The 16,663-nt window shown below is 42.5% G+C and overlaps 1 protein-coding gene across 8 annotated transcripts in view; it reads right to left on the bottom strand.

The window, feature by feature from the left end:
- LOC111873321 overlaps nt 1-16,663 on the bottom strand; it is a 157,285-nt gene that overhangs the window by 58,443 nt on the left and 82,179 nt on the right. For all 8 annotated transcript variants that reach the window (XM_023867933.2, XM_023867934.2, XM_023867931.2 and 5 more), the window contains one exon: nt 3,299-3,449. In XM_023867933.2, the coding sequence (XP_023723701.1) occupies nt 3,299-3,352 (54 nt within the window). In that variant the 5' untranslated portion in view covers nt 3,353-3,449. The remainder of the gene's footprint in view (nt 1-3,298; nt 3,450-16,663) is intronic.

Raw genomic sequence — 16,663 nt, forward strand, 5'->3', positions numbered from 1 at the left:
TTTTTCGCTGGCTCTACAACCCCTTGGGCCCTGGCCTCTGATTTTCAGTTTCAGGATCATTCTACAGACAGCAGGACTCCTTGGATGAGTGATCAGTTCGTTGTAAGGCCTCTACCTAAAGCACAATAGACCACTGTAGGTCGCGGTGCAAGGGCCGAGAAGGCCTACCCCTCATACAAGGCCTCTACCTAAACACAGAACAAAACACATACCAAACACCCATGACTTGTGTGGGATTCGAACCCACAATGCTGGCTTCAAAGCGAGCGAAGACAGTTCATGGCTCAGACCTCTCTGCTACCATGACCAGCAGGACATGTGCTAAAATATCCAGAAAGAGAACAAATAATAACAAATAATCTTAAATCAAAGGTTCAAGAAGTAAGAACACAATTCAGCAATTACAAAAACTAATTAATCAAAGCGGGTAACTCTGTTGAAATGGTCGGTTGGGTTAGGGAAAAGATGGTACAGTACTGCCTTCATACTGCAGTTTAATCGGCTACCATCTCAGAAGATGAGAGCGCTGGCCCAGTGATCTAGTCTATTAGTCCTTCTGACCCAGTTCGGATGATACAATAGCACTCGTTATGTCCATTCATGACACAGCTTACAGCAACCGCAGACCTATGCAATACAGTATACAAAATGATGCGTTAGAATTTACTACAATTTTTATTAACGTTCTTTGAGCAAAACCCACAATAAAGAGATCACGTGTGCCTGTCCATATGTTACATCTGTGAAACCAGATAACGGACATCAAAAGCAGCCTGTGATCCATCTTGCTATCCTTCCAAGATTCAATATTTTTAGTGTTTAATCGCTGACATAAGGTTAAGGCAGAGGTAAACTTGTCCCTGTACTTAAAGATCATGCCATGAGGACGTAGTGGGAAGTGGCAGAAAAATTCCATGCATTCCTAATCTCTAAAATTAATTTAGATTTAAGTAAATTACGCTCCCTTTATTTATTCTCGTAGCGACATATATAACGGAATTGTCTGCAATCTAATATATTGTTACGTGTAGGAGTTTCCGCGTGACTTATAAGACGGGGATTTGGATTGGCTGATTCGATTAATCAACGCCTTATTCACACAACTCGGGACTACAGGCAATACGGCGCTATCGCTATTCTGCACACATTACAGTTCACCCTGCACATACATTAGGATTCTCAGTCTTCACTAGTCGTATCCTGGCAACGGATTTCATAACAAGTCTCACTGTCACTTCAAATCACACATGAAATCTTCTTTTCACAGCCTAATTCCCTTCTTGCATTATTCTGCAGCTGCCAATTCCGAACACTCGATTCAATTCATCTGCTCCCAAGCATACATCCGTGCAGGCTGGCCTCTCGAAACTCGACTCTGTTCTGTTCAATTGAATTCGTCTTTATAATCACTTTGCGCGGACTCCATGTGAAACACCGTTTTCTATTGCCCGCATTGCTTTAGGCGTGTTTACCGCATCATTGCATAGCAACGGTTGCGGCGTGGGCCACATCGAAAACAGCCTCTCTATTGTTGAGGCGTGTTTACCGCGGGCACGTATTTAACGAGTCGTTGCCTAGTAATGGGTATACACGTCACAATACTTATAACTGTGACCTGGATTTTTTTTTTGAGCGTCATACATGATCCAGTTAAGGAAAACGAGGATTACAGTCCCACAACAAAGACATTATGTTTATTAATCGGTTTCGGATTTGTGATACAGTAATTTAATATTGAAATTATGCCTTACAGTGTACTACGAACAGATTACGGCCATAACTGTCTTACGCTGTGGTGCGCTACAGTAAGTCGATATTCTGGACACCTTATCCTAGTGTCTTCTGCTACGATAATTACGATAACACTGTCTCATACTGTTTCATTTCCCAGTAACTCGATATTTCAGAAACAGCTTGAGCCAATGCACGCTACCCGCTCAACAACGAATAATTATAAGTATGGATGTTCGATATGGCCATTAAACATGGCGCCGTTTCCTGAGTCGGCAGCGGCCACTGACATAATACTGCAGTATATCTATTGACCCAGACCCCAAGCTCGAATGCAGCTAAAAGTACAAGGTCGGTGGGTAATTTATTTGACCTCTCCTTCAGCACCTTTAAAACCCACCCAAATTCTGCCGTTTCTTACACATTTAATCCTGTATATTTAATAACACAACGCTACTGCCACTGAAAGGAAACGTCCTTCCAACATGAAGAAATTTGTAAACATTCACATATGCAAGAACTAATTATTTCAAGGCAACATAAACACACCCACATGTGCACATACCAATGTACTTGCGTAACTGTACTGAGAACATGTGTCTACATCCACTGACAGAGAAGGACGTTAAGTCATATTATGGGTATTTGACAATGTTATGACGGAGGAGAGAGACAAGGCGCTAGTGGAGTCTTTGACTTGTATTTGGGAGGTAACCGGTTCCAGTCTCGGTCAGGACATTGGCAATTCTAACAGGTATTTCGTGGTTTTCTTTCAACCTTTCCGGCGTAGGTAGACAACGGAAGATAAAATGATTGTCGACTGCCCCTGTGGTCTAGTGGTCAGAGTTCCTGATTACAGATCCAGAGATGCCGGGTTCGATTCCGGGCGCTACCAGATTTTCTGAGAAGTAGTAGGTCTCGAACGGGGTCCACTCAGCCTCGTGAGGATGGACCCCGTTCCAGACCTACTACTTCTCAGGAAATTTGGCAGACCTCTGGCTCTGTAGCCAGGAACTCTGACCACTAGATCATAGAGGCGGTCCACTGGCCATATAATCTTGTTTAATCTCACACAAATAAAAATAGACAAGAAACCTAAAATGTTATTACATACTTTCTTAGCGATGTAGCAAAAACTATTCATTGTTTGTAGTGGGCGGAGAATAACCGTGGTTCAGACAAGTAGGGAAGACCGGAAGGGCCAAGATCTCCCAGCACAAGCGACAACGGAACAAGATTTGCGAGGGGAAGGTATAACATCTATCAAACGCCATAAGAAAATGGAACGTCCATGGCAAAGTGGATTATGGCAAGGCCCGCGTGTAAGTTCTTGCAACCTAAGCAACTTCTCTGCAGATTTTGGAGATGATGAGAGCCTTTATGTCGAATAAAATAAACATAAATTAAAAATTATTTAATTACTTTTCAGGCCATATTAAATAACAACACATAAGACATTAATCAAGGCACATTTTGCCACTGAGGCGTTAGATGTTGGTCGGACTCAGCCCTTAGGGTCGAGTGGCTCATGGTATTAAGTTGAAATATCAATTATTCTGTGACTCACCTCTGGCTCTAGCCCGTCTGGTGGATGTGAGGTCCGCGGTCCACTGCTCATCATGTTGACCCCCGAGCTGGGTCAGCTGCACTTGAGACGAGTCACTTCATACACCATGATGGCCGAGAGGCACAGCGGAGCACAGAACCATAGACCCTGTCTGCAACACATCACAGCGCGTCTCAAGGTCTGTGATACAGAAATTCTGCAGCAACCTTGTAAAACGTACATCTAAACTGATTAATAACAGCTAATGGAACAGTCGCTCAGCGAATCAAGAAATTCGCTAACTTTTATGGAATTCAAACATTCATTAACATTTTCACCAAAGCCTGCCATTGATTCCTATCCTGAGCCAGGCGAATCCAATGAATATAGCCACAATCTATATATTTAAGACAAAAAGGTAAAGCTGTCCCTGTGCCCAATGAATTAAACACTACGCCATGAAGGCATATGGGGAGTGCATGTATAGATCCACATTTTCTTGACCTCGGCACTAGCTGGAGGTGAGTGGTCATCTTCACGCCCCCGGTACCCACTGGACAGGAGGTTGGGGGGACCCCACAGCCGGTCTGGACGATTTCGAGAAGAGAAATTTCTTGACCTTACCGGGTATCTTTTATATACCTTTTCATAATATCCTTCTATCTATGCTTTAGTCTCCAAAGTACTCTCTTCCATTCCGGGTTCTCCGTTTAAAAATTTTGTATGCATTACCCACCTCCCCTACACTCCACCCATCTGTTTTTTCTTTCTTGATCTGAGAGCCTTAATTGTATAATGGTCTACACAAAACGACAAACGTAACTCCTAGTTTCTTTTTATTGCTAGTGGGGTGGGACTAAGTCCCTTGTACTGCGGCCACTTCTGGCCTATTGTACCAGCCCCAGATGATAGGTGAGGGTGATTATGGAGCAGTTGGTGGAATGAAGATTGGCAGGGGAAACCGAAGTACTTGGAGAAAACCCGCCCCAGCGCCACTTTGTCCACCACAAATCCAACTTGACCAGACCCAGGATCGAACCCGGGCCGCCGCGGTGGGAAGCCAGTGACTAACCGCTTGAGCTATGGCGCGGCCTAACTCCTAGTTACCTGTGTCCCGATTCTAATTGCTATATTTGTAAACGTTTAACAACACCGGTTCGTTGCGCTGATCACCTGGCACCCTGTTCGCTAAAGTTGGAACTAACTTCGCCGACAAATGACGGTCGCTCGATCGGTATAGTTTGCTTGTGGACTCAAGCCACGGAGTTGTTTGGTTTTGTTAACAGCTCAACAGCCCAAAGGCAAAGTTAATATAATCACAAGCAAAAGAACATAATAATAACAATAACGTGAAATGTTCCTCCTTGCACCTCCCAAAAAAGTTCTTAAATTATGCGATAGGAGAATCGGCGTTCCGTTTAATTTCGTAATATCTACGAACCAAATTATTTTTAAACGACTATTCTATATACCATGGTTTTTGGAAGGCTATTATTTTGAAAGTGCAGGACTCGTGGCACAACGCACTTCTTTTATTAAACGTCGATACTTGCAACTAGCCCACGCTTTATGGGTGGGGGCATAGTACGCTCCAGTGCCCATCACCGCCTTGGTGCTAGGCAACTTGTCGGGTGTCGGTGCGGAGCTGGACCATCTACTATGCCAGGCGACACGCGAAATCCAAAGAGAAGGAACCAATTCCCTTTGAGTAGTAAATGGAACAGTAGATAAACAGAGATGCAATTTCTGCCTTCCCTTTCACCGCCTTTTGCAAAGTTTAATGTTTAAAATTACAATACTCTGCATACTGTACGTTTCCATAGAGCAACCCAATACATATAAATGGAATTTTAAGCAGTGCGTGCCGTAACGTCTTCATCCTACGATAAAAATAATGATTGCTGATTCAAGAGGCTCAGAGGTCTAAGATGTGCAGTCTTGAAGTATCTGTGTTGTATTGCATATGTACCGATCTTCCGATGTGCGATACCCAGTCCAACTAAGACTGCTGGATATAAAGAGATTAAAAAAAAAAGTAAAGCTATCCCTGTACCAGGCCGTGAAGGCCCATAGGGCTGTGAGACACTGAGGGCCCCACATTATCTAGACAATCAGCTCAAAGATGGCGGTAAGGTTGTCAGCCTTACTCAGCCGCGCTTTACTCCCCAGGAAAATTATTTAATTAATTCCTGGTACTCATTTCTGTTAGACGAATGTTGCAATGTCCTCAAAATAGTCTAAAGAGAAATCGAAAGCAAAACATCAATACAAAGTCAAAGACATAGATTCGTTGTTATATCAAGTTGCTATAAGGATCCAGATGATCCTCACATCCAGAAAAGAAAAACAGCCCCGAAAACCACCCCTCTGCAAATTGTGGGTATGGACATTTCGACTCTTTGAAACTATACCCACAAAACCTACAATTTGGCAACGTGGAAGAAACGGAAGTGTACGTCTTCAATTGCCAAAATTCCAGTTTCTATCATCCTCTTTGTTTTATTTCATTCCCTGACATTTATCCATTCTCTTTCTCATCGCTCCCTCTCTGTACAAATTTCTTCTGCAGTACATGGCCTTCGAACACCAACCAGTAAATTGGATTTTCCCTTGCCAAGTGAATTCCAATTTCCAATTATTTACGGCACAGAAGCATAGTGGGTTGCATACAGGTCTGCGGTGGATACTGCATGGTAATCCCATCCTGCATGGACGGTCCAATGCATGAAGGCTTTTTGGATATTACTTTACATCCCTATTTTAAAAAAGTATATGGAAAGTCAATATATTTCAATTACACGAAGAGCTTTAAAGTATGAAGAAAGCAGTCTTCTGGGTTTGGCACCGTGTATATGTGGTGTTAACCGACGTTTCGGAAGAACGTATACGTTCCTTCGAAACGTCGGTTAACACCACATATACACGGTGCCAAATCCCAGAAGACTGCTTTCTTCATAGTCACCGCCGTGAAAGCCTCAAATCTTACATAGCTATAAAGTAGCAAAATTATTTCTTTGGGATCAAAAGACTGAAGAAGATAAAATGTTTGTTTAGAATATAATGATTCGCTTATTCATTCAGAACTAATTTCATCTCAAATCATTCCACTACTTCTGTAGTCTTGTTGCAACATCCAATAACGTGCAATATTAACCGTTCCCTAGTCAAGTCTCGGTGGAACGATCGATCAGATAAATTGCTGCTGGCCTTCGCCAGCACAGTCATTCTTTGTTTCGGGACCCGCGGGACCCATGACAATATTTTTCTGTCTCAGACTCTTAGTGCGACTTTGATAGAGAAATTGGAATAGCGAATTAAGGTTCTTAAAAACGTTCCCTTTTATTGGTCACCCCTATTATTAGCGCCGGTCTAGAAAAGTACCGAAACTCTGGTATAGGTGTGTGTTGTACACACTACAACAACCAAGTACGTTCGTACGATCATGGGCCGGGAAAAGTCTCTTTTCCGCGTAATATTGTACTTCAGCATCATTTTGTGTGTGAGCTACTTATTATATATCCCGTCGACATAATTTTTCCATAATTTGAATAAGTTCACGATGTTTTCACTTTATAACATGTTTCGGCCATTCAGGGCACCAACAGATGAGTACGTAAGTCATTTTACATTAACACTCCACTTTTTCTTCTATTACTCCCTTAAAGGTAAAATTGTCCCTGCGCTTAATTAACTAAGCACTACGCCATGATGGAGTATGGGAGCACTAGCTGGGGGTAAGCGGTCAGCTTCACGCCTCTGTCGCTTTACCACGGGGAAGAGCCCCCGGTACCCATTGGATGGAGGCTGGGTGGGCCTCACAGCCGGTCTGGACGCTGTGGTGAAGAGAAAAATTCTGACCCTACCGGGACTCGGAAGAGCCGGGAGAACTCAGTCGGTATAGCGACTGGCTACGGGCTGGACGACCGAGGGGTTGAGTTCGAGTCCTGGTAGGGTCAGATTTATCTCTTCTCCAAGTCATGCAGACCGGCTCTGGGGCCCACCTACCCTCCTATCCAACGGGTACCGGGGATTTTCCCCAGAGGTAAAGCAGCAGGGGCGTGAAGCTGACTACTCACCTCCAGCTAGTGCAGAGCAAAAAAAAAATGTCGACCTATACATCCACTCCCCATACGCCTTCATAGCGTAGTGCTTGATTAGTTAAGTATAGGGACAACTTTACCTTCTTACCGGGGATCGAACTCGACCTCTCGGTCGTCCAGGCCGTAGGCAGTCGCTATACCGACTCCGCTACCACGGCTTGCTATTGGCTGATGTAGGGGAGTAATAGCAGAGAGATTAGTGTGTTAATCTAAAATGACTTACCCGATGATGACCTCAATGACCAAAATATGTTGTAAAGTAAGAACAACATAAATTACTTTAAACTGGACACACACATACCCAGCAGGCCCAGCAGTATAACACACGGAGTCACAGGAGCAAGACACAACACAAAGCACAAAACACACAAGAAAGTAGGAAGAATACTCCGACAGAAGAAGATAGGTGTGACTCGCGTATTGAGATACGACATAAGGATGACAAATCCTGAACAGTTTTAATATTTTTAATATTTAAAATTTATCAATATATATGACGAATATATATTTTAGTTATTTTAGTATAAAGACAACAGGGTATGCAATGAAGTAGTTCGACGTACATCGAAAAGCACCTGAAGATGGCACTTTAGTGCCGAAACATGTAGTGCAAGAGAGAAGAGTAAGGTGAATAAATGTATGCACTGTAAGACGGTCAGAATAAATCATGGGCATAAATCAGTGCAACAGGACGCTAAAATATAACAAGATTAAATCATGTTACTAGTCAGGACATTGGACAGCAATGCGTAATCCAGCCAATAGGAGAATGGATTTTAAAACGGCGAGAGGAATAGGATAATCACACATCAAGATTAAGGGAAGACAGACTCAGAGCCGTGAGAGGTAATATACTGTCGCGTATCGGGCGTATATCGCGACAAATAAATTCTCGATGTATTCGATGTAGCGAATTTTATTTCACATTCGCACTTACAATCACCCAAATTACAGATTTACGGTTACTGCTATCTGCAGTATCACAAATAGTACACTCCCAATGCCAGAATACAACTGACTAGTTGCTGGCTAACTCGGCGGTAGCTCCAGGACTCACTGACTGACTCAGTACAACTACAACAACTCACTGAATAGCCTTCGCTGCGCCTCATGTAGCCTCGATCGGACCGTACGGAAAACGGCCGCGTAATAGGCACCCTTTTAGCCTGGCGCTGTGTTGCTATGTAACGCTAGCGGAGGTAACCGCTGTTACTATCGTAACGTCGCCGCTGTTGACTCGCGTTGCCTAGCGACCGCGATATCCCTCGGTGACGTCACCGCGGAGGGGAGTGGCGGGGCGGGAACTCGCCTATTACCGTAAGAACGCGAGCGTTACGCCACCGCCACGCACCGCTGGGGAGGTAGGGGTCAACATGTCACAATACAAAAGGAAGATGTCCAAAAACACAAGAAGCACTGGGCCAACTCCTTTTCTTCAAGAAAAAGGCTATCAGCCTAACCAAAAGAAAGGAAGATAGAAAGAAAGATGAAAATATATATTAATTCAACAAACACAATACACTATCAGAAAATGCTGAACACTGCGTGTATTTTACCCTTTCTCACGCTCTAAGTAGAAGGTGCGCTGGGGAGTGAGAACTGAGTTAGGCTTTCAAACAAATATCCAGCTACTGGAGCAGTCGACACAACAACCAAGTAAATTAATTTCAATGCAATATAAAAAAACAAATAAAAGCATAAATGATTTGACCAACTTAACTGTCCCATTAATCACTACCTGTTTCTGTCGCACTAACCATTACAAGGTGGTTTGTAAATAAATAAACTGTATATATTATTATTGAATTGCAGAGTTAAATGCGTTCATTTTTAAACTGTAAAAATCGTCGTAATAAATTCCGTGTATTCTGTAGAATAAAAAATATACAAATATAAACTATAAATACATATATATTACATATAACACAACAGGACGCAAAAACTAAATTAGAAAGAAAGGCTCTGAAGGAAGCACTGAAGGCTGGAGTCGTAACAGAAATAAACTTAACGGTCAGCAACATCGCTGTTTCATGGATACGAGATGGATTTTGATCGAAGAATTACGCACCTCTAGAATTTCATATCGCAATTCAAACTAAGGCACCCAGAGAAGTTACCAGACAACTTCGCTTTCTGTTTTCACACACTTGCAGCCCTAAACTAAATTCCGCATTCTAAATGGCAGACGAAGCATATGGAACTCGAGTAAGAGCATGAGGGCGCGTGATCGATATCCGGGTATGAAAGAGTGTCCCAGGGTAACTAGGGCAAGGACGAGGGACTCACTGGTAGTCACTGGGGCGTATCTCTGTCGCCTTATCCGTTGTTAGATAAAATCTCCAGCCTTCTGCTTTATCATCCCCCTTTGCTTCAGGCGGTCTCAACTTTCGTTACTTAGAATACACACGGACCGCGCCATAGCCCAAGCGGTTAGTCGCTGGCTTCCCACCGCGGCGGCCCGGGTTCGATCCCGGGTCTGGTCAAGTGGGATTTAGGGTGGACAGAGTGGTGCTGGGGCAGGTTTTCTCCGAGTACTTCGGTTTCCCCTGCCAATCCTCATTCCACCAACTGCTCCACAATCACCCTCACCTATCATCTGGGGCTGGTACAATAGGCCAGAAGTGGCCGCAGTACAAGGGACTTAGTCCCACCCCACTAGCAATAAAAAATATAATACACACACCGGGTGATAAGACTGTCAGTACATCGAGGATGGATGACCGACCGACATCACGAATGCACAGTCATTCAGTGTTGATTTTAAAATTAACACTGAACTGCAATAAACTCAATTCTCTTCTCCAGACAGAGGCTAGGGTAAAAACCGGCAACATTAAACATTTAATATACTGAGTAGGATTCGATGTTTTCATAGCGGTGGTTATGAAGAGTTCTATCGTCTGAGATACGTCACGTAGACACTTGAAAATCAATGGACGTTTCGGAGGAACATGTCGCCTCCATCAAGTCAAGCAAAAAACCAGCACAAAGCAGGTAGCGCGAAGAGCTCTTGTTGTATGTGAACATCATTTTGTATCCCCAATTTTAACTTCTGAAACACCCGACCGATTTTCGTGAAATTCTCTATGGGCAGTACACCATTAGCGTACATCCCACCTTCGAACTTGAAAAAAAACATGGGAGCATGCTAAATGCGGACCAACCTCGTGTCACACTTAATAAAATACACGAAATGGTGCATGGTAACATATCTTCGAAAAAAAATATTTTGTTAATGCACTTTTTAAGAATATAAACCAATGATGGTGGTAACTAATGAATCAATGGGGCGATTCTGTTAGAAATACTGTTAACCGGTCAACAGTTACACACATAGTGACAATGGACTAATACTATGGACTATGACTGACAAATGACAGACCCGACCTCTCGTCAGAGAGGGCGCCCCACATGGACAGGACAGTAACTTTCATTTAAAAAGTAACATCTGGTCATGAGCCCCAGCCGGGGTTCGACACCAAGACAGACTTTGACTTGACTTGCGACCGAGTAGAACAGTAGTCGAGAGTAGCCGAGCCAGCCTTCGGAATTGGCAGTTGGAGAATAATGCAAGAAGGGAATTAGACTGCGAAAAGATTTCATGTGTGATCTGGTGTGACAGTGATACTGTTATAAATCCGTTGCCAGGATACGGCTAGTGTAGACTGAGAAACCTAGTGCGTGTGCAAGGTGAACTGGAAAAGTGCGCAGAATAGCTTTAGCGCTGTATTGCCTGTAGCTCCGAATGGTGGATATACGAGTATAAGGTGCATTAAATCCAATCATCTAATTCAAACCCCGTCTATAGTCACTAATACACGTGTCAATAGTATGAAGCGCCTTATTAATTACTTCCTCCCTCCTATGTTTAAAGGGGCCCATACACGTACGAGTCTGGTTCGCGAGTCCGATTCGGCTCGGGTTCCAATGAGCCAAACTCGTCCGTGTGTGGGTCGCAAAGTTGGGAGTCAGCTCATGCGTTTGTGGTGAAATTAATCAGAGCCAGACTCGTACGTGTATGGGCGCCTTTAATGTCTCCAAGAACCTGTTCTCAGACTCCCTCAATCTAGTATGCGTTTCTCCCAGGGCGTGCTGTAGCGTGTACGTAAAGATTCTGCGACAAAACATATGCACTGGCCACCTAAATGCAAGAAAGAGGACTAGCCAGAATAAACCCAACTTAAAGGTAAGCGGCGTCAATGTTAGTAGCATATGTGTTGCCAAACAGGGGAGAGAAACGTGATGTTTATATCTTACCTGTCTCTGAATCTTTCACATCTAATGCTGACTTCAATAATTCATTTATCTTACCATTTTTTAAATAAATAAGCGATAGAATTATCATGTCAAAAACCAAGGACTTTCCTGTTGAAATACTTACATTTTTTCTTTCAATATCAGCTGTGTATATGACAAGTCACATACGTCACACCGGGACATGTTACAACAATGTTATTAGTATGCATAATAGATCATGTGTGGTCATACCTAAGAAAAGAATAACATTTCTTTCCAAATATAACATTATATGTTAACGCCTCGCTAACTTCTGCAGTAAAGCAACGGTTCTCAAACTTTTTTTTTTTCTTGTGGCCCACTTCTGAGTTTCATTCACTTCTGTGGCCCCACCCCTCATATTGTTTAATTGTAATAAATATAATATTTATAATACATACCTACTTTACCAATTGCACTTTTATCTATAACACGTATTATTTATTTATATTAAAAGGAATATTAATAATAAAAAAAGGTTTATTAACTAACCTTGATTTTAAATATAATTTTTTACTCAGTACTTGGGCTTCTCAGATCTAAGGTTGTAGTTTAAGTGCAATAGTTTCTGTCCCTTCTAAGTAAGGTACATGGAAAAAAAAAGGATATTGAGTTATTGTGTTATTATAAGTACTGACCATTTTGTTTCTTTTTATATTATACACCTTCTGTTGTCTTCAGCGTTCAAATATTCATGTTTCGAACCCCTATCCGTGTTTCTGTAGTCCATAAATGCGGAGATGCAACCGCTAAGAACAAACGCGACGACAAAGAAGCCATTTTCATTAGCTAACAGTAGTTCCGCACTTTCAACGCAGAACTATACGAAGAAAACGGCTCATGACTTGCACATACTTAGAGAAACTCACGCTTCCACCGCTCTGAGGTCGGAAATTAAACAAACTACAAGAACTTCGTTCCACATCAGTGCGTTTAAAAGAAGTGCTAGGGTGGAAACGCGACACCAGACCCCTCACCCCCAAAAGCACCATGATACCGTCCTGGTCACACTTCAGCCGTGTTGGTAATCAAAGTATCACAAGGCCAAAGCCTGAACATCATTTACCCTATTGCAGTGTTCCATTATCACCCTATAACTGACCATTGTACGAATTACGCTATACAAACACGGATTTAACAATTCCCAATTCACAATCACTTCCTCCTGCTTCTTGCAAACAAATGGGTTCATTCACATTGCCTCTCTAATGTATTTACCCATAGTGACGTCAAGCATTTCGCGTTCATGCGATTTCCGCTAAGTACACACCGTCTATATTTAACTGCTTTATGTCTCTCCGAAAAGTCCAGAATGTTTTACACGACAACATTTGAATTTCTTACAAGAGATTACTGACCACGTCAAGGACAAGAGACTGACGCTCCCTGGCCAATAGCAGGAATTCCTCTAACTGACAGAAGCGCAACTAACATCGGAACATTTTTTGCTTTACGTTAATTTTTTTTTCCTTGGCACTACGGCCCCAGTGGGCCTAGGCCTACCTCCATGAACTTTCTCCGTTCACTTACGTTAAATTTAATAATACAAAAATAACTCTGGAGCTAAAGGATTAAGGAAGCACTGGAACTGGATGAGAGCCATATATTCTGGTTTCAATCAATCAACTGATCAATTCCTTTTACTCATTTTGGAGCACAGGGCTTCCACGAAGCCTCTCAACGGACTCTGTTCCCAGTCAGGCTTCTGACCTCTCTCCAGATCTTTCCCGCTTTTCGGGTCTCTTCTCCGACAGTTCTCCGCCAGGTTGTTCTTGATGAAAAATATATAATGAGGAGCTTCATAGATTGATCTGGCTCAGGACAGGGATCAGTGCAGATTTGGCTGTAAGCAATCCTCTACGCTCCCATGCGTGCTACATGACCCGACCATCTAATCTTCAAGGCATATGATGACGAAAAATGCATAATGAGGAGCTTCATAGATTGATCTGGCTCAGGATAGGGACCAGTGGAGGGTTCTTGTGAACAGGGTAATGAACCTTCGGGTTCCATAAAAAGCTAGGAAATTCTTGAGTAGCTGCAGATTTGGCTGTAAGCAATCCTCTTCGCTCCCATGCGTGCTACATGACCCGACCATCTAATCTTCAAGGCATATGATGACGAAAAATGCATAATGAGGAGCTTCATAGATTGATCTGGCTCAGGATAGGGACCAGTGGAGGGTTCTTGTGAACAGGGTAATGAACCTTCGGGTTCCATAAAAAGCTAGGAAATTCTTGAGTAGCTGCAGATTTGGCGGATTCTCAAGAAGGGCTCAGCTCCATGAGTAAGTAAGTAAGTTCATACACATAAAACTTCCGGGTCATGTGTGCTTCAAGTGTGTATAGGAAGCGTGGAATTTATTTAGTGGCCTATAACTGCTCTCCATACCATGTACACGGTGTTCTGATAGAAATATCACTACCAGCATACCGCGGAGTTTAATTACGGACCTTAGTATTAATATCATCCAGTTTTCTCTACGTTGTATTTGATTTCATGCTGTTGGTACATAATGTTGACAAGTATTTAACCCATTACAGCTCAGTGGTTACTAGATGTACCACATGCTTTAACATCAAAGAACTCTCTATGCAACTCTCATAGTGTAACTTTGTGTTTCGTATGATTCTCAGAGTAAAGAGCCACTTCCCTGAACAGCATTAACCATTGGTCTCTGTAATGGAGACACGTGTGCTTCCTGTCAGATATGGACTTATGAAATGCAGGCTTCAAAGTGTTAAGCCGAGATTACTGTTTCTGGACCAACAGCGTATAAACTGTTGGCAGGTTATTCAGTTTATCTGAAATATGTTCTACATTTGAAAAGCACCTGAAGTTTTAAGAATTATGTTCACTACTGTATGTTACAAATACGTTTCGATTCGAGGGATGCATATGGAATTCGAACACATGGACAAATATAACGGTCGAAAATTCGATTAAAATCCTAAAGAGTAAAATTAAAAAAAATAATAACATGATTTCAGTTTAAATTAACTACAGCTTCTCGTAAGCCAACAAGACATAAGCTTCAAAAGCAAGTAAAAAAAAAGGTAAAGTTGTTCTTGTGCTAATTAAGCACTATGCTATGAAGGCGTATATGAGGGTGAAGGTACGAGTATATCTCCACAGTTCTTTACCTCGGCACTAGATGTAGGTAAGTGGTCAGCTTCAAGGCTCGGCCATTTTACCCCCGTGGAAAAAAGTTTCAGGTAGTCACTGGATAGGAAATTTAATGAGCCCCAGAGCCGATCTGGACGTTCTGGAGAAGAGTAATATCTCTTACCCCTACCGGGAATCGAACGTTGGTTGTCAAGCCCGTAGATCGTTGTTATGCCGACTGAGCTATCCCGGCTCTCAAAACTTTAAAAGTAAAAAGCCTAACTCAAAGAAACTGCGGTGTATGTATCATACGACAGCCAATAATTCTGTTAAGTGTACCTTGTAAATCCCGTGCATGCTCGGCCCATCTAAACTCCTTGAATCCCATCACCATAACTCCGGTTAGAATTCGTTCTTAGCACCATTAAGTAGCAAAGATCCGCTCTGAGAATTTTGACGCCTAATAATTACACTGTGAACGAAGGTAACAGCAGAAGAAGAGGGAATAACATCAGAGTAAAATGACTTTGGTACTTGCAACGTGTCAGCACAGCCTGAACACGTAAGTTGCTGCACTTTTCTTTAAGGAGTTTCCATTAAGTTCCTTGAACTTCCTTACACCCGGGGCAAGACTCCTAGCATTTCATACTGACTTCCGGTTCACAGTACTATGCCACGCCCGTTCCTTGCTCCCGGTCTCCCGTCATCACCATATCTGAATATGAATTTGTACGAAAGACTGAACCAGAAAGTTTCAATGACCTCGCTTACTAGCCAGTCAAAAAAAGTCGCGCTCGTAACAAATAAAGTTCAGATTCACTGTAAACTGAAAAAGAGACCATCAAGATGAAAAATATCGGGTGCCCGGATAAATGGTATCGAAAACATCTCGGAAAGTAATTGTCATCCACGTATCCGGTTTATGTCCCCGGAAAGGAAAACCCTGTAAGTTTTTTTCCCCATTCCCGGCTTACGCGCATGCGCCGCCACATTTCTGCCACCATGTTAGGAATCACCTGGACAGTGCGATGGCTGGGAGATAGATCGGCAGAAGTGGACCAATCGCTTGGCCTTCTAGGTCGCCAGATTTAACCACACTGAATTTATGTGAAGAACATTGTCTACCAGGTTAAGATCAACGACCTGTAACACCTGAAAGCCCGCATAAGGGACGCTGTGGCTATGGTAACACCAAGCATGCTGGATTATCTGGATATATGGGGTGCCACCGAAGGAGCCCACGTTGAAATTTATTGAGAAAGTTATATACTCAGAAAAAACTTTTAATAGTTTCCCTTTGTAGTGGTGTAACCTTTAAATGTGTATAATAAATTCTTTCTGAGATATAATTATTTTATTTTTGATACCTTTAATCCGGACACTCTGTACATTAGAATGAATACGTAAGAGGCGGGCCAGAATAATGTGGCCCTTGCACTGTGATTTACAGTGATCTATTTTGCTTCCCCTTTTGATTAACCCTTTGTCAATCCTACACTTCGAATGAAATGTGGGACTTTGTCTATGGGGGCGTCATAATCACTTGGTTCCATAAATAACTGGTCCATGTGACGAAATCTTAAATAATCTATTGACCTCACAATCACACAGGATGTGTGTAGCTGATTCATTTTTCCAGGCACCTTTCGCAAATAGGGTCACCAGTCAATTCCAGTTTGTAAAGGTGTCCTTTTAGGTGACAGTGTCCTGTAAATATTCCTATCACCCATCTTAATTGGGCTCTGTTTAATTTTAACATTTCTTAATCTGTTTTCAGCAGCTCTTCTCACGAAAGATTGTGATCGAATTTCTTTTTATTCTAATTTATGATGATGACATGAGTACGAGGGGCCGCTCTACGTAGAACATCGGAATGACAACAGAAAACGGGACGGTTGACTGGTGA

The sequence above is a fragment of the Cryptotermes secundus genome, unplaced genomic scaffold (assembly GCF_002891405.2).
Source record: "Cryptotermes secundus unplaced genomic scaffold, Csec_1.0 scaffold223, whole genome shotgun sequence".
Classification (NCBI taxonomy): domain Eukaryota; kingdom Metazoa; phylum Arthropoda; class Insecta; order Blattodea; family Kalotermitidae; genus Cryptotermes; species Cryptotermes secundus.